At 37.3% G+C, this 27,935-nt stretch overlaps 5 protein-coding genes and 1 long non-coding RNA gene across 10 annotated transcripts; 3 read left to right on the forward strand and 3 right to left on the reverse strand.

Annotated features, from left to right (window-relative positions):
* Window positions 1–6,410: 6,410 nt before the first annotated feature.
* Window positions 6,411–13,214, reverse strand: LOC120265512 (psbP-like protein 1, chloroplastic). 3 transcript variants are annotated; one of them, XR_005537670.1, is made up of 9 exons: window positions 13,057–13,214; window positions 12,889–12,962; window positions 11,939–12,019; window positions 11,683–11,765; window positions 11,492–11,614; window positions 11,343–11,414; window positions 11,168–11,264; window positions 10,937–11,092; window positions 6,411–6,452 (listed from the first exon to the last, which is right to left on the reverse strand). XR_005537670.1 is itself a non-coding variant. In XM_039273444.1 (8 exons), the coding sequence occupies exons 3-8, from the start codon at window positions 11,967–11,969 to the stop codon at window positions 10,989–10,991; spliced, it is 510 nt and encodes a 169-aa protein (XP_039129378.1). In that variant the 5' UTR covers window positions 11,970–12,019; window positions 12,889–12,962; window positions 13,106–13,214; the 3' UTR covers window positions 10,873–10,988. The 3 variants fall into 3 exon arrangements, 2 of the variants coding, with proteins under 2 accessions (XP_039129378.1, XP_039129377.1); XM_039273444.1 differs by lacking the exon at window positions 6,411–6,452 and having other exon boundaries at window positions 10,873–11,092; window positions 13,106–13,214; XM_039273443.1 differs by lacking the exon at window positions 6,411–6,452 and having other exon boundaries at window positions 10,873–11,092.
* LOC120265511 lies at window positions 8,554–10,897 on the forward strand. Its single transcript, XM_039273441.1, is given in 4 exon segments — window positions 8,554–9,336; window positions 9,338–9,631; window positions 9,633–9,839; window positions 9,841–10,897. Coding segments are annotated over 4 exon segments (2,106 nt in total). The 5' UTR covers window positions 8,554–8,751; the 3' UTR covers window positions 10,861–10,897.
* Window positions 13,215–15,074: 1,860 nt separating the features above from the next.
* LOC120265399 (ABC transporter B family member 20-like) lies at window positions 15,075–22,247 on the forward strand. 2 transcript variants are annotated; one of them, XM_039273283.1, is made up of 11 exons: window positions 15,075–15,458; window positions 15,779–15,833; window positions 15,910–16,085; window positions 16,245–16,445; window positions 16,781–17,040; window positions 17,121–17,431; window positions 17,519–17,739; window positions 17,831–18,171; window positions 18,603–19,390; window positions 19,511–19,752; window positions 20,490–22,247. In XM_039273283.1, the coding sequence occupies exons 1-11, from the start codon at window positions 15,075–15,077 to the stop codon at window positions 21,717–21,719; spliced, it is 4,209 nt and encodes a 1,402-aa protein (XP_039129217.1). In that variant the 3' UTR covers window positions 21,720–22,247. The 2 variants fall into 2 exon arrangements, with proteins under 2 accessions (XP_039129217.1, XP_039129218.1); XM_039273284.1 differs by lacking the exons at window positions 15,075–15,458; window positions 15,779–15,833 and having other exon boundaries at window positions 16,014–16,089.
* A 27-nt stretch (window positions 22,248–22,274) lies between these two features.
* Window positions 22,275–23,604, reverse strand: LOC120265401 (photosynthetic NDH subunit of lumenal location 1, chloroplastic). 2 transcript variants are annotated; one of them, XM_039273288.1, is made up of 7 exons: window positions 23,547–23,604; window positions 23,267–23,453; window positions 23,113–23,183; window positions 22,919–23,041; window positions 22,760–22,831; window positions 22,594–22,690; window positions 22,275–22,523 (listed from the first exon to the last, which is right to left on the reverse strand). In XM_039273288.1, the coding sequence occupies exons 1-7, from the start codon at window positions 23,586–23,588 to the stop codon at window positions 22,420–22,422; spliced, it is 696 nt and encodes a 231-aa protein (XP_039129222.1). In that variant the 5' UTR covers window positions 23,589–23,604; the 3' UTR covers window positions 22,275–22,419. The 2 variants fall into 2 exon arrangements, with proteins under 2 accessions (XP_039129222.1, XP_039129221.1); XM_039273287.1 differs by having other exon boundaries at window positions 23,113–23,186.
* A 204-nt stretch (window positions 23,605–23,808) lies between these two features.
* Window positions 23,809–25,680, forward strand: LOC120265402. Its single transcript, XR_005537616.1, has 2 exons — window positions 23,809–23,922; window positions 24,737–25,680. It is a non-coding gene; the product is annotated as an uncharacterized LOC120265402 (long non-coding RNA).
* A 91-nt stretch (window positions 25,681–25,771) lies between these two features.
* On the reverse strand, window positions 25,772–26,885 carry LOC120265400. The gene is made up of 2 exons (XM_039273286.1): window positions 26,783–26,885; window positions 25,772–26,660 (listed from the first exon to the last, which is right to left on the reverse strand). The coding sequence occupies exons 1-2, from the start codon at window positions 26,855–26,857 to the stop codon at window positions 25,878–25,880; spliced, it is 858 nt and encodes a 285-aa protein (XP_039129220.1). The 5' UTR covers window positions 26,858–26,885; the 3' UTR covers window positions 25,772–25,877.
* Between the last annotated feature and the right edge of the window lie 1,050 nt (window positions 26,886–27,935).

Genomic DNA, 27,935 nt, shown 5'->3' on the forward strand with positions numbered 1-27,935 from the left:
TCTATCTATATATAATCACAAAAATAAGTGTGAGACATTTAAGATGTTTTAAATATGATAAGGGTCTCCTGCCATAAATATAAGTTTATTATCCAAATCCAGTATCATAGCACGCCCTATATATATATATATATATATATATATATATATATATATATATATATGCCATTTCATTATATGTTTTAATTAATAAATAATTTTTAATATGTATAAAATTGTATGTTTGTATACATGTAGGGGATGAGTCAAAGCAAGGGAATAACGATCCAGTTGAACTATTGTATAATTTGCTATTACAATATTTGAAGGAACCAATTTAATTTTTTTATTATATTTACTTATTTATTATTTATATTAAATATAATATTAATAATTTTAAAACATAAATTATATTTTTTTTATTTGCACATTAACTATTCCAAACCAAAATATGTCTACAGTTTCATTCTAAAGTGTTTCATACAATATTGTTCAATAACGCATTTAATGGGGAAATCAAACATTAATTATTTTAGAAAGCATGCATAATTTGCTAGGATTCAAATATAAGCAAAATCATTCCAGATTGGATTGATTAAAAATAGAGGAAAATAAAAAAAGAACTGAAAATTCTAGCATGCAAGCTTTCATATTTCAAACACAGATAGAACTCTCCTTTCCACTCTACTTTCCTTTCATTCCAGCAATTCAGTACAAGATTCCAACTTATATACCAAATTAAAGTGCGTCAGCCACTCTAGCAATTCTAGCAATACAACCATAGATAGAACTTATTTCTCATGAAAATAGTAAAAGACAAGCAGGGCATACCTTATTTTTGAATGATGAGTATTCAATACAAAACCATCTTTCAATTCAAAAAGATTCCTACTTGTAGACCAAAGCTTGTGCCGGGAAAATGGAAGAGACAGGTGGTCAGGCAGTCAAGTAGGATAGTGGTAGTTAGGTTGTGGTATTTGTTATTCAAATGTGGAACAAATACAAGTTTTTTTTCTTGTTTTTTAGGTGAAGGAGCTACATAGTAGCTACACACAAAACAAAATCAAAGATAAAAACCAGAAGAGTGACAAAACTTCATCAGGCAACGTGGAGTATCCATTCCTTGATGGAACAAATACAAGTTGCATACGTGAGAAACATTATTGCTCCACAACTATTTCCGCAGTGGGCTCCACAGCTGGAGATAAGGCTTGCATTTCCACTTCTTCAGCTGGCTCCACATGTAGCAAGAATTCGTAAAACAATAGGCACAAAATCGATAGAAATATGAGTAATAAATCTATAATTGCTGACCAAGAACTGCTTTTCCAAGTGCCTTTCAGGTGGTGTCGAAGCTAAGAGCCATATAAAACCCTATGAAAAAGGCCGTACAAACGCCCAACAGTCCCATAACCCTGGGTCTTCTAAGGAACTCGATAACGTCAGGCATATTCTGAGATGAAAGGGAGAGCCATTCTTGATCAAGTTCACCTATAAATTAATATTTTAGAAAAGTAAAATTTAGATAAAATGTATGAACAATTAGGAATAATAATAATGTGAGAGACTGGCCCACTCGAGTGAGACTCGGCCCTCACTTTAAGGGAGACAAAAGCTTAGGTCGCAGGTTCTACTCCAAGGGAGTACGAATGCCAGAATAAACGAAACAATATTTGGATTGTGACGAGTTTTGTTCTGAGTCTCACTGAGGTGACCCAGTCTCTCACATAAGCCAGTCTCTCACAAAAAAGATGACTTTTATGTGAGAGACTGGCCCACCTCAATGAGATTTAAATTAGAACTCATCACAAGACAGGTATCATTTTGCTTAGTCAGGTATTAGCACTAATGACATAAGCTTTTTGTCTCACTTAAAGTGAGCTCCGAGTCTCAATAAGGTGGACCAGTCTCGTGAGAGACTGACCCATCTCAGTAAGACTTAGAACAAAATTCATAACAAGCTAGGTATTGTATCAATTGTAGGATTATGTTATCTGTGAAAGGAAATCACTCAAAACAAACATTTAGAGTTTCACTTCATCCATACTGATTCACATACATTAGTCTTCTTCTATTTAGGAAGAGATAACTACCCACTACCCCACACACAAGATGAAAGGAAAACTAACATAATTAAAAACACACATAACACAAACTTAATTAATAAAATATGTCTTCATTCCTCAGTTGCATATGATTCATCTTCACTTCTAGTCTTCAGGAACTTGACCTTGGCGCCTGCAGCTGCACAGCCCTCACAAGAACTGCTTGGGCGGCCGCTGGGTGAAATATTCCCTAAACAAATGATAACATAAATACAGTTATAAGAGCACCAAATCAACGATCCCTGCGCGAAGCATTGCTCTCCTGAAAGCTTTTTGCAACCCAACGAAAAAGGCCAGACAAGCTACGAGCAGAAAAAAACTAGTTTGCCACTCCCACAGTCCAAAAAAACGAACGGCATTGCAAAGATGAAGATAGGGAGAGAGGAGGAAGGGAGAGAGAATGAGAGAGAGAGAGAGAGAGAGAGAGAGAGAGAGAGATGGGGGTGGAGGGAGAGCTAAGGAGAGAGGATAAATGAGAAGGCTGTATTGCTATTTAGAAGATAAGACGTTCTTCCAAATTGTGCAAGGTCAAAATATGCTGATGCAAAACCAATATTTTTAAAACCGGACCGATAGCGAATCAGTCTCATATTTGGGTCACGGTCAGTCTGATTAGATGACCTATTCTGATCGGACCGAATAACATCATAAATAAATTTATATATATAATAACAACTTTATCATATTTTTAATCATAATTATCTTAAATATTTATTTTAGTATCATTATGATTTTATCAAAATCATTGAAAATTCAAATAATTAATCTTGGAGAATTAACAAATACAACTCCCTAAACTTTTTGTTTTTTAATCTATTAATCATAAATGGATGATAATAACCGCATAAGTTAAACCACCAATTAAACTCGTAACTTTTTATATGGCCATCAAAGAGAGAAATGTTCACTCTCTAATAATGTGAGGATGAGACAAGTCATGAACAAAAATTCAAAACTAAGCTAAAACTAAGTATGCTTAATTTAATTCTCAGATCACCATTACCATTAAATAAAAGTATAGAATCAAATAATTCTTAAATGATCTATACCTCTTAAACAATATGCAAGTTTCTTCTTCCTTCTTATTTTCTCATACCTCCAAACTCCAAAGTTTTAAGAATCCAAATGACACTTTCAACAAATCAAGACTCAAAGAGCATCATGAAACCAAGACAAAAGGAGCCGATTCATGCCCTAAGTCCTTTCTTTTTTTAAAAAACTGAAATCGAGTTCTATCCGATTTTGGTCCAACTGCCTGATTCGCCAGGTTTGGCCGATTCATATATTGGTCAACAATTATACTAAAACTGGACCAGGCTATGGGCTGTTTCCGGGTTATATTGGTCTGGCCCGGTTTTAAAAACATTGTGCAAAACTAATTAGATTACATCACACTAAAAAAAATTCATTATAAAACTTAGTAGAGGGACTATTTGGGAGCAAATTTAATTAAGTGGGCACATTTTCAAAAGTAGAGGGACCAGTTGGGAGCATTTTTGAGTAGATGGACCAAAAAGGAAGAGAGAGAAAAAAGTAGAGGGACCAATTAAGGTATTATACCTTTATTATAAAATATATAATGCGAATAATTAAAAAAATAAATAAATAAAATTATTGTGGGCCCTATTTTATGGTATAATTATTATGGAAGATAGTTTAATAAGTAAGAGTTTAATGGATTAACAAGAATATATGAATGTCAAACTCTTAAAAAAATCTAACAATTAAGATACCCATAAAATAAGTTATTTAAATAGAGTTTTTTTTCAACATAAGTCATGTACAAAATAATTATTAGAGTGCTATTTATATATTGTGGGAATAAATATGCATAGTTTTTTTTAAAATTTATTTAAATGTTTGTTTTTTATTATGTTTTCTCGAATCAATATATATGGTGTGTTTTTTAATGTTAAGATCCCTAGGATGAATTAAATAAGATAAAAGAAGATATGGTGTTGATATTGCCTCCAAAATTTTATGCATTTTTTAATGATCAAACTATAACAAATATAATCAATGTTGGTATAATCCAAGAATGATTATATTTTTGGGCTTGGTGTGACCTCCACTCTTCTTCCCTTCTGTTTTTTTGTATCTTGAAATTGATAAAAAATGGCTCTAATACCTCTCTTTGGTTTGATCACTGGCACACTGGGATTTTACTTAAAGACCGCTGGCCTAATCTCTTCAATGATTGTAAGGATCATTGGATCACCATTAGGTAGTTTTCCCAGCTTCTAAATAACACAGAGCATATTTTTCATATTGCCACGCCAGATATGTTATCTTCTCTCATAGATATTATCCCTGAATGTTCTCACGCTCAGAGTGACATTTACACATGGACCCTTGAAAAACGTGGCACTTTCACAGTTAAATCTTTTTATAAATTTCTTATTGATGGTGGAACCCGCTGTCCACTGTACTCCCTATTCTGGAAGAGTCATAGCCTTAGCAAAATCACTCTTTTCTACTGTCTTGCTGGAGAGGACAAAATTCTCACTTTATCCAACCTATTCAAGAAGGGTTGCAATTTTCAAAACTCCTCATACACCTGTGTTCTATGTCACAGTGCCTCTGAGAATCTTTAACATCTTTTCATTGACTCCGAATTTTCAAAACGAATCTGGGCATTCTTTGTTCATTCCCTAGACTCAATTTCACTCCCACAAACCATTCCTTTTTTGTGGACTTCCTGGATCCCGTCCCTCGCTCCTCAACTTCGATCCCTCTGGGACCTTATTTCCGTGCTATCTTGTGGAATATTTGGCTCAAAAGGAACTCTCGTATCTTTCAATTGACTGTGTTGCCTCAGTTAAGTATTATTTTTAAAACTGCTAATACGCTTCTCAATTGGTTTCCAACAGCTGCAGACAGATACCAACAAACCCTTAACGATGCATCTCAGAAAATCAAGCGCTCTCTTGACTTCTTCTATTTTATCATATATATATATATATATATATATAAGGTTTATATCCTAATAATAGAAATCACTTATATTTTTTTCTCAAAATAAGATGTTGAGAATTTAAGGCTTTTTCAAAACAATAGTTAAGATTGTATAATATCTGTATTTATAAAAAAAAAACTGAAACATTACAATGAATAATTTATTGAATTAAAATTTTTTCAGATATATATATATATATATATAATATTTGTAGATTTAATCTTATTTAATGATTTCATAGGAATAAAATATTTTGAATTTTCAAAAATTAAATTGAAAGCCGACAATCTACCTTGGTAGCCATGCCACAATAGCTTACAAGAAAAGCCACTCTCCTAATATATATATATATATATATACACACACCCATTTCCAACAATCCTCTCACCATGTTCCCTGGTAGCGGCCGCGGATATTCGTTTCTATCCCAGCCACTTACTCGACGATGATCCTTATCCGACGGAGATCGGAGATGTTTCGCTGGCGGTCTCCGATGAGCCAGTGGACAAGCCCACCTTTGAACCCTTCCTTGATGTAATGGATTCTAGCTCCAACGCGTCATCGGAGCCGCCGAGAGGTTTAACCGAGAATTTATCGGCGATGTTTCTCTCATCCGGCAAATCCATGCCTCGATTTCTTCTTCAACGTCGTCCCTGATACGCCGGCGACCACTGCGATAGACCTCCTCACCGCCGCTTGGAAGCATGATCCGCTTACCGCGCTCAAGCTCGTGTGCAATCTCCGTGGCGTTCGTGGCACCGGGAAGTCCGATAAGGAGGGGATTTTACACCGCTGCACTATGGCTTCATGCTCAGAGCTCAGTGAGGAGCCATGGAAGGGAAGAGTGATCACATTCAGTGCTGAACCTCAACTCCACAAGATCACAGGCAATACATTGAGGGAAAAGAGTAAGTTTGTGGAGAGAATGAATTGGGGGATGAACACTGACTTCCAGAAAGTGTTTGATCAGATTCTGCAGGAGGCCGTGCAGGGGAATTTGCAGCCGGAGCAGATGATCAAGAGAGTTTTCGTGTTCAGTGATATGGAGTTCGACCAGGCATCGAACAAAAGTTGGGAGACTGACTATGAGGTGATCTGCAGGAAGTTTCAGGCCAGTCGTTATGGTGAGGCAATTCCGGAGATTGTGTTTTGGAACCTCAGAGATTCGAGCTCGATCCCAGTGACTGCTAACCAGAAGACGGTGGGGCTTGTCAGCGGATTCTCGAAGAATCTGGTGAAGCTGTTCCTTAAGGGAGGTGGCATTGTGGATCCAGTAGCTATCATGGACCGTGCAATATCTTCTAAAATGTATGAAAAATTGGTGGTCTTTGATTGAACAAACAAAGACTAACAATAATTTCATCTCTGAAATGCAGTGGGATAGAGAACTGAGGGTTTGTTTAACTTTGTCCCTCTTGTGTCTTTACTAAATAAAGAGGGAAATTAAGCAAAAGAGAGCTAGAATACATATAGGCAGAAACAATGTTGAATCCATCATGTACGTATATACTGTTGGAATTGATTGAAGATCAGAGGAATTTAGAAGAGATGAAGTGAAGAAATTGTAATCTGAATTCAGATGTGTCCTGGTGTAATAAGTTAAGAACTGAAGGGTAGCTGAGTCATTTTAAGCATTCAAAAGTTAGTTGAAGTCGTTAGTAGCTTGGAGGGAGACATTGAATGGCCAGGATTGCAAGATCAAAGCAAATTACATAGGGTTGAGGCAGGAGAACAAATCCAGCTTCGGGGTTGATCCAGTGATCGTGTGGTTCAGATTTAATCAATCAGAGATGGGTGTTTAAGTTCAAGGAGAACCTTTTGTTTTGTTTCATTAAATTTATATGCTTCTCTCCTGATGCAAATATTGATTGAGGTTTGGCCAGTGGTTCAACATAATGCTGACAGACCTTAACATATATATGTGGGGATGTCAATGGGCCCGGCTCTGGAATCCCATTTCCCACCCCTAACGGGACCGGGGTTAGAAAAAAATCCTCTGTTGAGATCGGGGGCTTTTGAGCCCCGAAATATTAAATGATCGGGGGCTTTTGAGCCCCAAAATATTAAATATTTAATTTAAATATTATATATATATATATATATATATATATCTAAATAAAAATAGAATAAAATCACATATATTTATTTTTTAAATTTTTTCTATATTTTATAAATAATTTATTAAATCATTAAATAAAGAATTATATGTTTTTTGAGTTGAAAACTTATTTATATTAAAAAAAATATACTATTGATGATAATATATTTGATATATATAAACATTAAGCAATTGAATAGATCGATGTAATTATCTATGATTTTATTATATTAATTAATTATAAATTATAATTGAATTAGGGATTGTAAGATTAAGAGATGAGATTAGATAACAGAGAGTCAATCAAAGTTATATGTATTTATCTTTTTAATAAAAATTTAAAAAAATTATTTGTATTATAATTAAGCAATATAATTGATTAGGATATTAGCATTTCAAAGCCAATAAAGCACTACCCTAACTATAAATAGAAACTTAAATAACTAAAGATCAACTCAAAATAATAAGTTGTAATTCTAAATAATAACTAGAAACTCAAGATAATATCCAGTAATCCTAAATAATAAATAGGAACCCGAATTCAAAAAATCCCCGTGAGAACGGGGACGAACAAAAAAAATTCTCCGTATTCGGGCCCGAGTTGGAGATGGGAGTAGAAATTGGGTCTAGGAAATGTGTACCTAGTGAATCCCCCGCCCCGTTGACATTTCTTCATCTGCAGTCTCTTCAATCAGTGCCGCCTCAAGGATAAAACTAATGACACAGTTGCTTTAGCCCCTCAATTTTGTAAGGCATTATTTTTAAATTTTTTTAATAATAACTTTAAAAATTCAAAATTTTAAAAAGACTCCAAATAATTATAATAATAATAAAATATTTTAATTTAATATTTAATCAACCTTATTTCATCTTAGTTAAACTTTAAAAATTTAACATATGGTAAGATTTTAAATATTTCTATTTTAATACTTAATTATTCATATATTTTCTAACTTTTCAAAATTTTATTCTGATCCTCTATAATGATTTTTTCATATTTTTTTCAATCAAAATTAATATAGTATTTATTTCTTTTACTAGTAAATAAGTGATTTTTTAGTTTTTATATTATTAATTTTATTTTTACATTTTTACTTTGTTGAGTTTTTCTTATAAATTTTAAATATATCAGTAACATATAAAAAGATAAACAAAGATCTTAAATAGATATTTATTAAAATAAATTTTAAATAAAATTTAATATATAAATGAGAGAGTTTATTCTAACAGGATTTAAAGTTTAGGTTTTTTTAGAATTTATTATTTTTTTAAATAAATTCCACTTTAAGTCTCTAACTATCTTAAGACGCTCTATCTCCAATCGTTTATGACTACTTTCTGCATGCTACATACCTCAAATCTTTTATGACTACGTACAAGTTTTATCAACAACCTTAGCAAAAAGAAGCCCAAAAACCTATCCTTTTTATCTGTGTTTTTTAAACATTCATAATTTTTTTTTTAAATGCGAAAATTATAAATATACCAACAAGTTCACTCGACAAATACCAACCTTTTCCCATCTTCCCCATCTCTTTCCTTTGTTACCATCCTTCTCTTCATACAATGGGCACAGATTTTTCCTTGGCCTTAGTTTAGTTCCGAGATCTTGCATGTTTATTGGGTTTCACTCTGTAGATATGCGGCGGTTTATCAGCACAATGCGCCTGGCGAGACAAATTAGGGGAATAACATATATATACCCATTTCCAAAGGCCACTTCCAACAATCCTCTCACCATTGATAGCCGCCTCCTCGGTCCGCCGGAGATCAGAGACGCCCCGCCACTGGCCTCCGATGATCCTATTTCGACGGAGATCAGAGATGCCTCGCCGCCGGTCTCCGATGAGCCACCGGACAAGCCCACCGGTGAACCCTTCCTTGATGTAATGGATTCTAACTTCAACGCGTCATCGGAGCCGCCGAGGGGTTTAACCGAGAATTCATCGGTGACGTTTATCTCATCCGGCAATCCCTGCCTCGATTTCTTCTTCAAGGTCGTCCCTGATACGCCGGCAAGCACTGTGATCGACCTCCTCACCGCCGCTTGGAAGCATGATCCTCTCACCGCGCTCAAACTCGTGTGCAATCTCCGTGGCGTTCGTGGCACCGGGAAGTCAGATAAGGAGGGGTTCTACACCGCCGCACTATGGCTTCATGCTCACCATCCCAAAACCCTCGCCCTCAACGTCGGATCCTTTCGCTGAGTTTGGTTACATGAAGGATCTCCCTGAGATCCTTTACCGCCTCATTGATGGAGCCGATACACGCAAGATCGCAAAGGATGAGTACGAGCAGATCAGAATGGCCGCCCAGCATGCACGGTGGAAGCTCTACTACGGCGAAGCCAAGGAGGGCAGCGCCAATGAGAAGAAGAAGAAGAAGATCGGTACGAGAGAAGAGAGGATCGCCGCCGAGCTCATCAGAGTGAAGATCGAGATCGAGAAGGCCAGGAAGCAGAGGCACGAGAAGAAGATCAAGCTCAGCGATCCGAGCCGTGAACCGCTACGCCAGTGATCCAGCCTACCAGTTCCTCCAGGACCGCATCTCCGAGTTCTTCGCCAAGCTCTTGGTCTCCGATCTCGAGCAACTGAAGAAGGAGAAGTTCAACAGGATCGGTCTCGCCGCCAAATGGTGCCCTTCTCTCGATTCATGCTTCGATCGCACAACTCTCCTCTGCGAGAGCATCGCTCGCCGGGTCTTTCCCAAAAGAGTCCAACCCTGAGTACGCCGATATCGAGGAGCGCCACTATGCCTACCGTGTCCGTGACCTGCTCCGCCGTGAAGTTCTCGTCCCTCTTCGGAAAGTTCTCCAGCTACCAGAGATTTTCATGAGCTCAAGGCAATGGAACGCCCTGCCATACAACCGCGTGGCATCCATCGCCATGAAGAACTACAAGGATATATTCAAGATGCACGACAACGATCGTTTCTTAAACTTCCTTGAGGATGTGAAGAAAGGCAAGGCCAAGATCGCCGCCGGTGCTCTACTCCCTCATGAGATCCTTGCAGCCGTCTGCAAACCCAAAGACAAAGATGGTGATGATGATGATGTAGCAGAGCTACAATGGGCGAGGATGGTGCAGGACGTTTTGAAGCTTGGTAAGCTTAACAACTGCATTGCTGTTTGTGATGTCTCTGGGAGCATGTTTGGGACTCCAATGGAGGTCTGTGTGGCCATGGGGATACTTATCTCAGAGCTCAGTGAGGAGCCATGGAAGGGAAGAGTGATCACATTCAGTGCTGAACCTCAACTCCACAAGATCACAGGCAATACATTGAGGGAAAAGAGTGAGTTTGTGGAGAGTATGACTTGGTGGGGGATGAACACTGACTTCCAGAAAGTGTTTGATCAGATTCTGCAGGTGGCCGTGCAGGGGAATTTGCAGCCGGAGCAGATGATCAAGAGAGTTTTCGTGTTCAGTGATATGGAGTTCGACCAGGCATCGAACAGCAGTTGGGAGACTGACTATGAGGTGATCTGCAGGAAGTTTCAGGCCAGTGGTTACGGTGAGGCAATTCCGGAGATTGTGTTTTGGAACCTCAGGGATTCGAGCTCGATCCCTGTGACTGCTAACCAGAAGACGGTGGGGCTTGTCAGCGGATTCTCGAAGAATCTGGTGAAGCTGTTCCTTAAGGGAGGTGGCATTGTGGATCCAGTTGCTATCATGGACCGTGCAATCTCTTCTAAATTGTATGAAAAATTGGTGGTCTTTGATTGAACAAACAAAGACTAACAATAATTTCATCTCTGCAATGCAGTGGGATAGAGAACTGAGGGTTTGTTTAACTTTGTCCCTCTTGTGTCTTTACAAATAAAGGGGGAAATTAAGCAAAAGAGAAAGCTCAATCAAACAACAAAAGTTTTGAATGAATCAATAACAGTGTGCAGTTTATCCTTCATCTTCTCCCACCTCCTCTCATTAGCTCCTGTTGTTAATGTGTAGAACTTGCCTGCAAATTTTGTCATTATCTCAATAAATAGTAATAAGTCATTGTATTGGCTTTTTGATAATTGAAATCACCTACCATTTCCAATCGTAACTGTACCAAGAGCATGGCGAGTGAAGTTAGGTGCCTGTGCGATGAACTCAAAAGTATAATACGTTTTACCATCAACATCATGCTGGATAAGAACATATACAAATGTTAGCTAAACAATGCTATTCTTAAACTAATTAGAAGAAGGGAAAAGGAAGTAAACCTCTGATGCCTCAACCAACTTTATCTTCTGCGAAGGAGGAGCCAAAACCTTTTTTATCAGAGTCTCAGCGACCTACGATGAATAGAATACTACCTTCTCAGATTAAGCATATAACAAAATTGAGTTTCAGTGATTCAAGGATGACAGACCTCTTGTGGTGATCCAAGGTCTCTAATATCTCCCTTGCTAGTTGCGACTGTGTTAACGCTAACACTTTCTAGTGGCTCGATCACATCTTTGAATACTTTATCCTGACCTTGAACAACGACTTCCTGAGACAAACATCAGATGTCAAATGATAATTATGTTGCACGAGTAAAGCTTCGGTGATGATTCTTACCTGCCATCCGAATGGGTAGAGGAATGAATATCCATCCTTGCGGTCAGTGACAGCTAGATATCCTTTCTTAGTCTCTGCTGCAACTGAACCATATCAAGTGGTTCTTTTAAGAATGCAACATTATTCAAGGAACCAACGCGCTGCACAGTCAGCAGGCGTGCTTCAATGCTACTTTAGGTGTTAAGAAGAAGAGAATGCAAGACTGGCTTCTTATATAGAACAATAATGATATGGATTTCAAACTATGAACACTCACATGATGCAGATTCAGGTAGAGACACCGACATTGAAGAGGCAATCACTCCTGCTACAAGAATTTGACGCCTCCCAGATCTATCTGCAATAAAACAAATTAATGTGTGGCCGTAACTAGTCAGCTAAAATAGTTTAAATCAAATTGTTTGCACAAGAAGTTTTTGAACAAAAGGAAACAACATGTATAATATACTAATTGAAGGTTAAAATCACATTATGTATTTGACCTCTGGATAGCCATCATTTTGCGAAGCCTATTGCCTAAGCTCTTCATTTTTATGAGACTACCAGCACATGAAAAAGATCTGAACGATGAATATTTCATCTGCGGGAGTTTTTAGGTTTATTTCTCAGTATTCAAATGTAACAGAACATGATCCTGGCCTTCTTGTTCTGAGGTTTCAATTACTCTAGAATGAGTTCTTTTAATGAGACACAACCATGCAAAAAGAGAACAATGAAGAGAAAGTAAACACTAAACTGAAAAATCAGTAATCTTTTTAAAGACAGAGTTACTATATGAACCATAAATTAAAGGAAAACCAGAGAACCAGTAAAAACAGTAATTCACATAACATAACAAGACATTAATGTATAGATCATCAAAATCCATTTCCATGATCAGCTCAAAAAGGTGAACAATGAGAAGACAATTTTATAATTTAACTTGAACTTCCAAAATGAAATGCCATTTTTTTTTTCCAAATTAAACAATTCCAATACACATTAAATAACAAGTTCAGCATCACCATGCAAGCATCGAACAACACCATCCTACAAAGTACAAACAAAGACTCAATCTTTGGACTCCCTTGTGTTTATTTTATCCATCATGTTATATATATATATATATATATATATCAAAGAATTTCATCTATTTTCAACCCTAAACAAGAAGAATCTAACAATCCATATGGCAATGCAGGGGAATAACATCAAACAAGCTCATACCTTGCTGGGCAGGAGGTGAAGCCGCTGCTCTAACATGAAACTGAAAACCCTTCCTTTCCCTTAAACACTAAATTCTGACAATAATAAACACAGCAACAAGCTCAATCACACAAATGCCACAAAAAAAGCCAAAGCATTGATTCCAAATTGAACAAACTGGAAGAGAACCTGATGGTGCTGAGAAGAAGAGGAACAAGTGGGGCTGAAGAAGAGAGACCTTTGGATTGCCGGAGGGGTTTGCAGAGCCACCATCGTCGTCGGAGAGAACCTCTCGTTATCCCCTGAGCGCCAAAAGAGAGTTGAGAGTGTGCTTTCTCTTATCTCGTTCTCATCCACTTCTTTTTCATTAGCGTGGCTCTTCTTCGTTATAAAAGGCCGGCCTTTTAATTTTGGGCTTCGGCCCATCTTCTTTATCCTGGCCCACCATCAATCAGCTCAATTTGCAAGTATGACCCTGTAAAACTTTATAAATGCACATATCTTTATATATAGGACTTCATTTTGGGCTTCGGCCTTTTTTTTTCTCCTGGCCCACCTTCAATCATCCGAACTTGCACATATGCCCTTGTATAACCTTATAATTGAATATATATATATATATATATATACACGTATCCTCGTGGGAGGATTCATGTCTAAATTATGGCTTTCCATGTGAACCATAAAACATAATTAAAAAGGGGGTCAGCAAAGAATCCTTCTCGATTAAATCCTTAAAGGACATGATTAACTGATTTTATAATGGTTTTTTTTTATTGAACACAACCCAATATAATATATTACAACGTGATTTGGCTCTTTAGAATCCTTCTTTTTTAATGTCCAAAAAAAGCCTTTTTTTTTTGTCAAAATGAAATTCATGATGTCATTTTTTTATTTATATCTTTTTCATTAGTTTCATTTGTTGCAAATTTCTCAAATAAAACCATACAAACATATTATTTTTGGTCTGAATTACATGAATTTAATCAATTTTGTTAATTTAAACTTATATATATATATTCAAGCTAATCCGTTGAATAGAAAGGAAATATCACCGGAACTACCAACCCGCCAACGTAATAAATAACATATTTTAAAATCTTCTAAAAAAATTGTATTTAAGTCTATATTTATTTAATTAATGGATGTGAAACCAAGTGAACGGTTTTCTTCTTCAAAGACCGTTGCAATTTGGTCAACCAGGCTAAACCAAATCCCTCGTTGACACTGATGTTTCAACCCACATTATTACTTAAAAAATCCAACTCATCCTACATGGCATCACCTAATTGGCTGATATAAAACAAATAAACCCCTGGTTATTTTTTTGAGTCCTTTCCTAAAATAACATAAATAGTAAAAAAAACCCCACAATTCCACGCCTACGTGGGCCCCCACCCAGCCTTGACCAAAAGAAATTTCACCCACTTCCCCTAATTATTCATAATTATTAATCTAAATTTTTATAAAAAGTTACATCCGTACGATATCTTGACGATCAGGGCAATCTCCGCCGTCCATTTCGTGCTCATAAAGCGGGATCCGACTGAGTGGGTCACGATAAAGCCGCACCCAGAATCATGACTCCTCATGCGTGCTTGGGTCCCCACCCAGATTTTCTTTCCACGTCACCATGTTGTGTAGCGGGTCCCACACTTCCAGCCATTCAAAGATCGCCACGTAGACAATGGTCCCCACCCAGAATTCGAAGGTAAGTTCTCGCTTCGCAGTCACTCTCACAAAGTCCCGCCTTGTTTGACCGAGTGGCCGAGTGACTTGTTCTATCAAATTAATCTTTGGATAAATATAAAATTATTTTTAATTAATACTTAAAATAATCAGGCCAGTGAACCATTCTATCAATAATTACAAATAAAATATCAAAATTAATTTTTTTTTAATTTTCAGAATTAAAATGCCATTTTTATTAATAATTCCTTTTTTTTGGGAGATATTTGCAGTAAAACCCAAAAAAATTAATAAATTATATTTTAAAGAAAAAGAAAAAGAAAAAGACAGAGAGAGAGAGAGAGAGAAGATCGACGAAAAGACGGTGTCCCGACGCACGGAGAGACTCAGAGCAGAGCAGCAGGGGAGCAGAGAAGGGAGAGGAAAAGCGAGAGTTCAAACCCTAGATCCGATCGCGGCTGATGAATTTCTAGGGTTTAGGGTTTTGGGTCAGCGAGGATTGTTGTTAGCAGGCGATGATGGTGTCGAGAGGTCTGTTTGGGTGGTCTCCGCCCCATATGCAGCCGCTGACGCCGGTGTCGGAGGTTTCTGAGCCGCCGGAGTCGCCGTCTCCTTTTATGGACTCTGGGGTGGAAGCTATGCCGGTGGAGGATGATGGACCTGTTGATGAGGTGGAGGAGATCGAGCCTCCGCCAGCCGCTGTGCCCTTCTCGAAGCTCTTTGCGTGTGCTGATGGGTTTGATTGGGCGCTCATGGCTATGGGATCACTGGCTGCTGCGGCTCATGGAGCGGCTCTTGTCGTTTACTTGCATTATTTCGGGAAGGTTATCAATTTTCTCATGTATTTCGAACCTTTACCCAGTCATATGTCCCATGAGCTCTTCGATGATTTCAAGAAGGTTAGTAAGAGTTTCCAGGATTTTCCCTTGACAAAAGAAGCTGTTTTTGGTTCCATTGCTTCTTGGACTAGTTTAAAATTGATGAATTTGTGGTGCCTAATCTTATATACATGTGGATGTTAATCTTAAGATGGTTTAGGTTATGTATAACTGGGTTTGTAATTAGGGAAATCTCTATGCTAGGACTCTTGATACTTGTATTATTTGGTTTTGTACTTATCATATGCAAGAACATTGGCTTTCATTTCCAATCAGCTTTCTGAAGATTGGAATGCGGAGGAACTCGTTCACGTAACCAGTTTTTTTTTTTTCATTTGCAGCATGCCTTGTACATCATTTATATAGCGTCAGGTGTTTTTGCTGCTGGATGGATAGGTAAAGTCTAATGACAGTTTATTTAAGGTTCTAATTGAGGTTTAAATTTTTAACACTGAATTAAACTATGCTGTAGAGGTCTCGTGCTGGATCATTACTGGAGAGAGACAAACTGCAGTCATCAGGTCAAAGTATGTTCAAGTACTGCTGAATCAGGACATGAGCTTCTTTGATACTTATGGGAACAATGGGGACATAGTTAGTCAAGTATTGAGTGATGTGTTGCTCATTCAATCTGCCCTTAGCGAGAAAGTAGGTATTCAACTTGATTATTCCCTGTCCAGTTAGCAAAAATCTTATTGACAAACTTTATTCTATTGAAGAATTTATGCTTAGTTAAGCTCATTGACTTATATACCAACATCACATGTGTTGGAGGATATTTTTGATAATAGTGTTTTAATGTCACAGGTCGGAAATTATATACATAATATGGCTACCTTTTTTGGAGGTCTGGTTGTTGGGTTGATTAACTGTTGGCAGATTGCGCTGCTAACACTAGCAACTGGTCCATTCATTGTTGCTGCTGGAGGAGTATCCAATATATTTCTTCACAGACTTGCTGAAAATATTCAAGATGCATATGCTGAAGCAGCAAGCATAGCTGAGCAGGTGTTTTATTTGTTTTTTTCCCTCTTAAATTACTTGACAAATTTGTTTTCTCTGTACATTTCTTTTTCATTTCTATGTTGTTTGCTTTCATTAACTGTGATAGTCGATCACCAACTTGATTTATAATTATCTTATAGTGGGCTTTCAATCATTTTCCGGTTGCTACATGTGAGATTTTATGTGGAAAGACATTTTCTATTGCATCTGAAACTCTACGTGGCAATGATACTTTTTGTAATCTTCTATTTTTGGTCAAGTAAAAGCAGTTGTGCTTTCAAAGTAGAGATTGAGATTATTGGTTTGTTTCAGAGATGATAGTTTATTTACTCATGCAGGCAATCTCCTTTATTAGAACTTTGTATGCCTTCACAAATGAAACATTGGCCAAGTATTCTTATGCGACGTCACTCCAAGCAACACTGCGGTATGGGATATTGATTAGTCTTGTCCAAGGCCTTGGACTTGGATTCACATATGGACTGGCCATTTGTTCTTGTGCCTTACAACTTTGGGTTGGGAGGCTCCTGGTTTCACATGGAAAAGCTAATGGTGGTGAAATTATAATTGCACTTTTTTCCGTAATTTTAAGTGGCCTGTAAGCATCCTCTTTTAAAAATTGTATTTTTTCCTCTTAGAATTCTCGGAATCTCTTTATTTACATCCTTGTATTTGCAGAGGGCTCAATCAGGCAGCCACAAACTTCTATTCATTTGAACAAGGGAGAATTGCTGCGTATAGACTTTTTGAGATGATTAGCCGTTCAACGTCCACTGTCAATCAGGAAGGGAATATCTTAGCTTCAATACAAGGAAATATTGAATTTCGAAACGTATATTTCAGCTATCTTTCTCGTCCTGAGATACCCATTCTAAGTGGATTTTACCTGACTGTACCTGCTAGAAAAACTGTGGCACTTGTTGGAAGGAATGGTTCAGGAAAAAGCAGCATCATTCCTCTAATGGAGCGATTCTATGATCCTACCTTAGGTGACACCATCTAAAATTACTTCTAGCTTGTGTTCATTCTTTCAATGTTGTGCAAAAGGTGTGACTTGCTTCCTTTTTTTGGTTCAGGAGAAGTTCTTTTGGATGGAGAAAATATAAAGAACCTGAAGCTGGAATGGTTAAGAAGTCAAATAGGATTGGTCACACAGGAGCCAGCATTATTAAGTCTGAGCATTAGGGATAACATTGCATATGGAAGATCTGCTACTTTTGATCAGATCGAAGAAGCTGCAAAAACAGCACATGCTCATACTTTTATCAGCTTACTTGAAAATGGATATGACACACAGGTAGTGTGCATTTATTTTCTTGGTCGTGAGCATCTCTTTTTTCTTTTGAAATTTTGTATGGTGTGGTCCTTAATTGAAACTTCTAATTCAGGTTGGTAGGGCTGGTCTAGCCTTAACAGAAGAACAAAAGATAAAGCTTTCAGTTGCTCGGGCTGTTCTTTCAAATCCTGCTATTCTTTTACTTGATGAGGTCACAGGTGGTCTGGATTTTGAGGCAGAGAGAGCAGTTCAGGAGGCATTAGATATACTCATGCTGGGGCGATCAACCATAATAATAGCCCGGCGCCTTAGTCTCATTAGGAATGCTGATTATATAGCTGTGATGGAGGAGGGTCAACTGGTTGAAATGGGCACACATGATGAGCTGCTGACATTGGATGGCCTTTATGCTGAACTACTAAGATGTGAAGAAGCAGCAAAACTTCCCAAGAGGTAATTTTTCTTCTGAAAGTAATAAAGGATCACATCTGTTCTCATTTATTTTTGTTTTAATTTAATGATAGTTCATGCTTATTGTCCATGCTTCATGTGCACTAATGTTCTCTTACAAGCAGTCAGTGTTTCCCATCTGATATGTATGGGATATGCAGTCTTTGGGTTTCATGCCTGCAAATGTGGGAGTCAGTCTTAGATATCTTTTGAAGTGGCTGCTTAAGAAATAAGATATAGAGATAATGGAGAAGTTCCACGTGTTAGGTTTACTTTCTATTAGGATATGTAAATCTATTTATTAGCAAGCACAGATATGTCCTTTTTTGTGTATGTTTTTTTCTTCATGCATATCTATTTTTAAGCTTACTAGTTGGTAACTGCCATTCAAGGTATGTTAAGTTTTTTTCAGTTAGTTTTCCTTATCTTTTCAGGATGCCAATTAGGAACTCAAGAGAGCATTCGGCTTTTCAAGTTGAGAAGGATTCATCAGCAATCAACATCTTTCACGAATCATCATCTCCGAAGATGGCAAAATCACCCTCTCTGCAGAGGGCAACTGGATATCATACATTTAGGTCAGCAGATGCCAGTTATAACTCACATGAATCACCAAAAATTCACAGTCCACCTTCAGAGCTCATGGAGAATGGCATGCCTTTAACATCAACAGATAGAGCACCATCCATTAAAAGACAGGATAGTTTTGAAATGAGATTACCTGAACTTCCCAAAATTGATGTTCATTCCATTAACCGCCAAGCTTCAACCACTTCAGACCCAGAATCACCCATTTCGCCCCTCTTGACATCTGATCCTAAGAATGAGAGGTCTCATTCAAAGACATTTAGTCGTCCTATTGATCATTTTGATGATATGCCAGCTAGATGGAGGGAATTGAAGAATTTGCAGCATCAGAAACCACCATCTTTTTGGAGGCTTGCAGTACTCAGTTTTCCTGAATGGCTGTATGCTCTCTTAGGGAGCTTTGGTGCGGCTATCTTTGGTTCTTTCAATCCTCTCCTTGCTTATATCATTGCATTGATAGTTGCCGCATATTATAATAAATATGGTAGTGATACACGGCATGAGGTGAATAAGTGGTCCTTGATCATAGCGTGCATGGGTATCATCACAGTGATTGCCAACTTTCTACAGCACTTCTATTTTGGCATTATGGGGGAGAAAATGACTGAGCGGGTGAGAAGAATGATGTTTTCAGGTAATTGCCTTCACTTTTATCATATAAACAGCTTAATTGGTCCTGAATTCCGTGCTTTATTTTGTCACTAATTTTTATGTGCTATGAATATATTGAGTGACTCAACTGATTTGCAATCAGCAATGTTGCGAAATGAAGTTGGATGGTTTGATGAAGAAGAGAATAGTGCAGACACCTTATCCATGCGCCTGGCCAATGATGCCACGTTTGTGCGTGCTGCATTCAGCAACAGGCTTTCTATATTTATACAAGACACTGCCGCAGTTGCTGTTGCTCTTCTCATTGGCATGTTGCTAGAATGGCGTATTGCACTTGTTGCATTGGCTACTCTACCTATTCTCACTGTTTCTGCTGTTGCGCAGGTTAGTATCCCTATCCATGTAATTTCTATGTAATGCTATGCTTCGAGTTTAAGTTTTTATTTAGTTTTCCTTTGCCTTTAGCAAAAGCTTGTTCTAAACTGGTTTGGGTATGTATTAGCTCCTACTGTTTGATAATAGTAGAAACTTTTCTCCCAGTGAATGGAGATTATACAGAACAAAGATCTTATAATGTTGAAAAAAAAAATGCTTTTTTTATAGATGCGTCATTCTTGTTTGTTTTATGGTCACTTATTCATTAGCATGATAAAACATGTAAAAAGCATAAATGAAACAATAGGAAGTGTATCTGCATAAATTGAGATGACCATTTCTCTTGTTCGTCCAAGTCATCTTTTAGATAGAACATCTGCATATAAGGAGATCAGCTTTGGTACTTCAGTAGTGTTTCTCAACAACAAGAATGACCAGAGTCACCAGATTCTCATAGCGTTTAAAGGTTGGAGTTAAATTGCGTATGGTTAGAAGACAACTATGATATTTTGTTTACAAGGAAGTCTTTTTTTTATTTCAATTTCATTTATAAAATCATTGGGTGGTAGTGAACTAGAAGTCCATCTGATACTTGGCTTAACATTTTGTGGGACAAAAGAGTAGTGCATTATGGTCACTTTTTTGTGAGGTGCAACTCATTGGCATTTTTATCAACTTCTATTAATTCTTTAAGACATCTGTCTTTGTTTCCCAGAATCTTTATCAACTCTTATCATCATTTGCAGAAATTGTGGTTGGCTGGCTTTTCAAGAGGCATTCAGGAGATGCATAGGAAGGCTTCTTTAGTCCTTGAGGATGCTGTTAGAAACATTTACACTGTTGTGGCATTCTGTGCAGGCAACAAGGTAATGGAACTGTATAGATTGCAACTCGGTAGAATATTCAAGCAAAGCTTCATCCATGGAATGGGCATTGGGTTTGCCTTCGGCTTCTCACAGTTCCTCCTTTTTGCCTGCAATGCTCTTCTCCTTTGGTATTCTGGTTATTCTGTAAGACATAATGGAGTCAAGTTATCAACTGCACTCAAAGAATACATGGTCTTCTCGTTTGCAACATTTGCACTAGTAGAGCCTTTCGGCCTTGCTCCTTACATACTTAAAAGGCGGAAATCCCTAATTTCTGTATTTGAAATTATAGACCGTGTTCCTAAGATTGATCCCGATGATAATACTGGCCTGAAACCACCTAATGTCTATGGAAGCATTGAACTTAAGAATGTCGACTTCAGCTATCCAACTCGCCCTGATGTGGCGATACTGAGCAATTTCAGTCTCAAAGTCAGTGGGGGACAAACCTTAGCAGTGGTTGGTGTGTCGGGTTCTGGGAAGAGCACAATAATTTCTCTGATTGAGAGGTTCTATGATCCTGTAGCTGGCCAAGTTTTGTTGGATGGCCGTGATCTGACACTGTTCAACTTGAGATGGTTGCGAAGCCACATGGGTTTGGTTCAGCAGGAGCCTATTATCTTCTCAACAACTATAAGGGAAAATATCATATATGCCAGGCACAATGCAACCGAGGGTGAGATGAAAGAAGCAGCGAGGATAGCAAATGCACACCATTTCATTAGTAACTTGCCGCATGGCTATGACACCCATATTGGCATGAGGGGTGTAGATCTGACACCAGGGCAAAAGCAGAGAATTGCCATCGCCCGAGTGGTGCTCAAGAATGCACCTATCTTGCTATTGGACGAAGCCAGCTCTGCAATTGAATCCGAGTCGAGCCGGGTGGTTCAAGAGGCCCTTGATACACTAATAATGGGAAACAAGACTACAATTCTTATCGCCCATAGAGCTGCTATGATGAGGCATGTGGATAACATTGTTGTACTCAATGGCGGCAAGATTGTTGAACAGGGAACTCATGATGCCCTGGTGCAGATGAATGGTCTGTATGTTCGGTTAATGCAGCCTCACTTCAGCAAGGGCCTTCGACAACATCGTCTAGTGTAGGCTGGTTGGCTTCTTTAATGTTGTGTAAATTATTGTTGTGCTTCCACATTTAGTTCCTCTTCACCCATAATCAATCAATACCCACTTGAAACAGAATGTTTACCACTTTTGGGTTGGGTGACAAGGGAGAATCTGAAGAGCCTGTATCATTCATTGTTATGGTTGATTATGTCTGCGGGGGGACGGGCTCACTGTTGATAACCGGATGTTGTTCAGATGTAGGATTGGAAATAGTTTGTGGAGATTGAAGGTCAATGAACAACATAGGACGCAACGATGCTAATGCTGTTCCCATGATGTATTCTTTTCGGAGGCTTGCATGTTCCTTCTGGTTGTGTTACCTCCATTGTGTATTAATCAAAAGGTGATGTAATAGTTTTCTTGATAGGAAGTGTGGTTTGTTACTAGTTTCTCCAATTTTGTGTGCCCGTTTGAATTAGTTTTCTTTCCTTATTTGCATTGTGCCTTCTTTATTTGCAACAGGAACAGTAACACAACAGCAAATGGAAGAAGATAATGTTCATTCAATGAGATCCATGTGATTTTTTTTCTTTCTTTTTTTTTTTTAGGTGGGGAATGTTTTAATGCCTGTATTTGTGAAGAATCTGTCAAACTTATTAATATGCCATGAATTCTACATGCCTTGAACACTCAAAAGTGCAATTGTTCACTTTGATAAAACTGAGTTTAGATCAACTTCTCAAATGTCTATCATCCTGAATGAGTCTGCAACCACTTTGAGTTTATTTCGAAGTCTGCTCCATCGTCTCTCGTTCGCACCCACAACCAGAGTGTAATATCGCCCTAGGATCAAATGTATCATATAGGTAAATCATCGGTAAAGTAAATCATGAACTTGATTCAAAATACATACCATTGCCAATGGCTATAGTTGCAAAGGCTGTGCGAGCAAAAGCTTCAGATTCTAGATTATACTCAAAGGTCCAGTAGTTCTTTCCATCGATAGTGTGCTGCATGAACAAATGCATTAGATCGATGAAAACTCGTATCCAAATTAATACAAATGAATTTGTATCAACCTCTTGCATTTCATATATGGTTGGAACTTGATTTGGTGCAGCATATATGTTCTTCACCAAATCAAAGATGGCCTGAAGATATTCCAAACTTAAATCTTTGTTCAACATTGAATAAGAATCAGAAAAACAAATCTGTCACAATGAAACTAATCTGATTACCTCTTCCATTGGACCTAAATCACGTATATCCTTTTTTTCTGTCGGTATAAATGCAACTCTAACATGTTGTAATGCAGCAAATGGATCTTTGAATGCCGAATCATGGCCTCGAAAATCAAAGTCCTAAATTAAATAAACTGAGTTACAATACTACTCAAAAGTTTAGCAACATTACTAATTAAAAATGAACATACTCTCCAATCTGCAGGGTAGTAGTATGAATAACCATCTACAAAATCTACAAAAGCTCTGTATTTCTCTGGTACTTCTGCATAAAAAATGACATTTATTTTTTTATGAACAGAGTGATGCAAATTGAGAGAGTGAATTATTCGGAAAGTTAATCACCTTCAGCAAATGCAAAGCTTGAATTGAACATGGAACTAGTTAGTGCACTTGCTCCAATCAATAGAGCTCTTCTCTTGCTACAGATTGAGCTCAGAATCTCACAGTTATCATTCAGTGGGACTTCTTTTGAGCATGCTTTAATTGTGGATACCGGCGTTACCACGCATCGAGTGGTAGAGTTAAAGAACTGCAACAAAGAAAAGAAAACAATCTTAGAAACATGTATGTTTGTATGATACCAATAAAGAAGAGTTGTTTTTCATTGGAAAAAAGAATGTACTTTGTTATGAAGAGTTGAAACCCAGCTTGGCAATGTAGCCATTTTCTTTTAGCAGAGGAAGATAGAAACAGTACATTTGGTTTATAACAATATATCCACTACTATGTGGCATGGAGATTGCCACCTCATCCATTATCTTTTCCATTCATAAATTATCAAGAAAAACATAAAAGAAAAATCCATAATTATCAAGAAAACATGGCTACAATTCTAGATTAACAGCTGAATGAGCTTCTGTTCTGTTCTCTGAACCACTGCAGACATTAAAGCCATGCAGAACACTAGCTCTGCAAAGTGGGCAATTAGAATGACAAGTAAACCAAGTGTCAATACAGGTTGCATGGAAGGCATGGCCACAGTTTGGGAGCAATCTCAGGTATTCTCCTTCAACGAATTCACTCAAACACACTGCACACTCTGTGTTTTCATTGTTACTTCCACCTTTGATTACTTCACAGAATTGTAGTTTTGGAAGTGAGTGAATGACAGCAGCAGCCAAGCCTCTGCTCTCTGACTGAATTGAAGGTTCATGTGTGGCAGTATTAGCTTGATGATTATTATGTCTTCTTCTTGATCTTCTTCTTAAGAAGAAGTGCATGGGATCTTGATTCACGTTCATGCATCTCTCTCTTATTGTCTGGCATATACAAAGTAGAAGAGAAACTCCACAACATGCCCAGAGAATTATTATAAGCCACTTGCTCCATGTTTCATGGATAATTCCTCCTTTTGAGCTTGGATTCATAGATTTCTTTCCTTTGAGGTATTAAAGGTTTGATAATTGGAATGAGATGCTGGAATTAATAGTGAGAAATCAAATGGAGATGAAAGTGAACAAGGTTGTTTGTCGATTGAAACAATGAGAACTTTGAGACAAACGTTTCAATGTTTGTTGTTGTTGGTGGTGGTGGTGATGAGTCTGATGACAACTTTGAATATTATATGACTTGGATATCTTTGTCTGTCTTGAAGCTCTACTTTGTTTTTACATGTTCATCAAATATTTTCTGTTACTTGAATAAAAAGTTAGTAACTCAGAAACATAAATTAAATGTAGAAATTTCAGTGTCTGACATTCATCTCATATTTCTACAATGAATGCTAATTACACTGTAAATTTCATTTCTGATTAACATCTGAATAAGTTGAGCTGCTGATGATTCTTGTTGTTCCTTCTGTTTGGCTTTCAGAGTTAGCAGACATATTTTCAAACTGAACTATGCTTTCAAACCAGAAACTCGGGCAATGCATTCCTTCTTGATGCATGATGTTTTCTCTTGGCAATGCATGCATGAGTGACAAATTTGGTCCAGAGGAATTACAAACATTAAATTCATGCAAAACACTAGTTCGGCAAACCGGGCAATCAAAGTGACTACTAAACCAAGTGTCAATGCAAGTTGCATGGAAGACATGGCCACAGTTTGGCAGTAATCTCAGCCATTCTCCTTCAAGGAATTCACTCAAACACACTGAACACTCAGTGTTTCCATGGTTCTTGCCACCTTTGATCTCCCCACAAAACAGAACAGATGGAAGTGAGTGAATGAAAGCAGAGGCCAAACCAATGCTCTCTGAGTTTGTCAAAGAAGAAAGGCCACTGATCTCTGATTAAATTGAAAGATTCATGCAAAACAGTATCAGCTTGATGATGATAACTTGATCTTCTTTCTGAAGATTTGGGTTGGATCTTGATATAAATTCAAGCAGGCTTCTTTAATTGTTTGGTAGAAAGGGATGAGAAGAAAAAAGACAGCTGCATGGGTAATGATGACCAAGAACAGGATCCAATTTTCATGAACAACAACAGCAATTGAACTAGAACTCATATCCTTTGTTCAATGATTTGTTATCAGAAATCCAAGAGAAGGTTTGTAGAAGATCAAATGGGGATGCAAATGGACAAGATTATGCGTCGATTAGATCAATGTCGATGTCATTGCTGATGATTCCTAAGATTATTAATTCCAATAAATTTTGGTGTCATTAATTGGACCAGCAAATAGTCTCCATCTCAGTGGTATTCAGTCTAGAGTTCTTGACTTCAAACTGGTGGAAGATACCGACCAAAACCACTGACAAACTGTTCTCAATTCCATGAAAGATATTCATTAGTGAATCTTTTTTATTCCAACTACTTGAGATGAAACAAAGTTTAGTAATAAAAAAGAAAGAAAAGAAAAGAAAAAAAAAAGAAGAAAGAAAGAGTTCGAACAATTTACATCATCAGCATGTCAAATTTGCATATATATATATATATAAGATTGAAATTAGTGAATTCTAGCTAATTAAAAAGAAGGAAAAAAAGCAGGATGAATCATCATCACTGTTCTACTGAGATTTCTGTCTCTTTGCTGACAAATTCTGGTAACTAATTCCGCAAGAAGGTAAACTAGATCTCTTAAAACTCAGCATTGATGCAGAAGAACAATGCAGTGAATAATTTGGATGATTGAAAGCAGGAGTTGAATTGGGAACTTGAGGTCCATTGCAGCATTTGACAGAAACTGGAGGAATCTGAAAAGGCTGCAAAGGAGGAGGATTTCGCCATCTCGGCAATGGTCCGGCGACAAGTAAAGTCTGAAGAAGAGGTCCTGCTTCCATCACAGCCTGCAAGAACTTGCCATTCTCCGGCAAATTCTTCGCCGAAACAAGTCCATCAATGATGGCAGAAGCCTGATCTTGTTTACACTCTACCAAAACCTGCTGTGATCCTCCTACATTGCCTGAAATATCAGGAGAAGAAGACACAGCATCAAAAAATGAATCTGCAGATTGAGGTTGATGTTGTTGTTGTTGTTGTTGTTGTTGATGATGTTTCGGAGTTTCCGACAAAGTATCAGAATCAGTAACACTAGAATTTCCTCTGATTTGCACCATCTGTTGAGTTTCAGCCTGGAAACAAGCATTGACAGGGGATGCTTGTGCCATCTTGTTGAGCAAAATTTGTAGCTGGTCTCTTGCTTCATCTCTTTCTTGACTAGTCATCTTTAGAAGCAGAATCAAATTGTTTATATTCTCTTCACTTTTTCTCATCTCTTCTTTTGCATTATTTTTCACTGTTTCCAACTCCATTGTTGTGCACCAAAGCTTATGTTTCAATTCCTCAACACTCTAAACAACAACAATTACAACAGCACCAACAACAAAAACAAGAAGTTAAAGAAAACACATGAAACATTATAAAAAAAGAAAAGAAAAAAAGAGAGAGAAATTTAGAAAAATTAGATACAAACCTCATGGTAACCCCACAAAGAAGGCAAAGAAGTCTCCATTGGAAGGTCTTCAAAGAGCCAAGGATTCTCAGCCATATCCCCACAAAGAGAGACCTGTAAAGACAAAGACTCCAACACCCACCACCAACTTTATAGGCTCTTCTGCAGAAACTCTACAGAAAATCCAAACTCAATTGGAAAAATACAATTTGGGAGGGACTATATTTTCAAATCAATATTGAAAAAGGAATGTGCAATTCTCTAATAAAGACAAATCCCTTGCCACATTAGCCACCCCCCACCCTCTTTATTAAAGAAACCATGGAATCTCCCCACCTTGTGGACCCTTTATTTATTTATTTATTTATTTATTTATTTACTTATTTTTAGTAACTCTTTTTTTTTCTTTTTTTCCTTTCCCTCCTTATAATCCTTTTCAAATCATTTCCTAATTTAAAGTTTCCTAATTCTTCTAATGCCATAATTAAAATAATAAATCATTTAGTTTAAATTTCAAATGATAATTAGAATCACACTATTGATTCTCTCTTTCTCTCTTACTTTTACAGAGTTGACTTACATGAGCATAGTCCACTTCTTAGGCCTACAAAGTTTACACTAAATTATTATTATTATTATTATTATTATTATATAAAAATGAAGGGGAAAAAAAAGAGGTTTGATCCTGCAAGGGAAGAAGAAACAGAATGAAACCTGACAAAAGAAATGCATGGGAAACAGCAGCATGTGGAAGTGGGGGTTTTATCTCTTTTGTTCCTCATCTGCTTCTCAACTGCTGTTCTTCTTAGCCTCCATCAATTTTTAATTATTTTTTTAATTTTTTAATGTTTGTGAGCGGCTTGTCCACTAACTCCTAAATAAAAAAACAAGATTCATTTCTTTATTATTCTTCATTTATTTATTGCTTTTCTTGCTTGTTGGTGTTTGTGAATGCATATGTTTCCGTTGGTTTTATATTATTATTATTTAAAAAATATATCTATATATATATATATATTTTTAACGTTTAGGTGGATGGCTTTTAATATTAAGAGAAGAAGACAAAGCTTGTGAGACATGAAAATCCGGGGGCGTCTTGTTCATTGGATCTTGCCAAAGTTTGAGCATCCCCAACAAAGTGACCTCTCTTTCTATATATCACCATCTCTCTATC

This window comes from Dioscorea cayenensis, chromosome 7 (assembly GCF_009730915.1).
Source record: "Dioscorea cayenensis subsp. rotundata cultivar TDr96_F1 chromosome 7, TDr96_F1_v2_PseudoChromosome.rev07_lg8_w22 25.fasta, whole genome shotgun sequence".
NCBI classification, from domain to species: Eukaryota; Viridiplantae; Streptophyta; class Magnoliopsida; order Dioscoreales; family Dioscoreaceae; genus Dioscorea; species Dioscorea cayenensis.

Coding starts and splice junctions, on each gene's coding strand:
- LOC120265399 (XM_039273283.1), top strand. CDS start 15,075: ATGATGGTGTCGAGAGGTCTGTTTGGGTGGTCTCCGCCCCATATGCAG. Junction 16,446..16,780: donor CAGCAAGCATAGCTGAGCAG/GTGTTTTATTTG, acceptor TTACTCATGCAG/GCAATCTCCTTTATTAGAAC. Junction 18,172..18,602: donor GCAGCAAAACTTCCCAAGAG/GTAATTTTTCTT, acceptor TTATCTTTTCAG/GATGCCAATTAGGAACTCAA.
- LOC120265401 (XM_039273287.1), bottom strand. CDS start 23,588: ATGGCTACATTGCCAAGCTGGGTTTCAACTCTTCATAACAAA. Junction 23,187..23,266: donor AAGCTTTGCATTTGCTGAAG/GTGATTAACTTT, acceptor TTTTTTATGCAG/AAGTACCAGAGAAATACAGA. Junction 22,691..22,759: donor CCATATATGAAATGCAAGAG/GTTGATACAAAT, acceptor TTGTTCATGCAG/CACACTATCGATGGAAAGAA.
- LOC120265400 (XM_039273286.1), bottom strand. CDS start 26,857: ATGGCTGAGAATCCTTGGCTCTTTGAAGACCTTCCAATGGAGACTTCT. Junction 26,661..26,782: donor CTTTGTGGGGTTACCATGAG/GTTTGTATCTAA, acceptor GTTGTTGTTTAG/AGTGTTGAGGAATTGAAACA.
- LOC120265512 (XM_039273444.1), bottom strand. CDS start 11,969: ATGTCGGTGTCTCTACCTGAATCTGCATCAT. Junction 11,766..11,938: donor TCTACCTGAATCTGCATCAT/GTGAGTGTTCAT, acceptor GATATGGTTCAG/TTGCAGCAGAGACTAAGAAA. Junction 11,615..11,682: donor TCTACCCATTCGGATGGCAG/GTAAGAATCATC, acceptor TGTTTGTCTCAG/GAAGTCGTTGTTCAAGGTCA.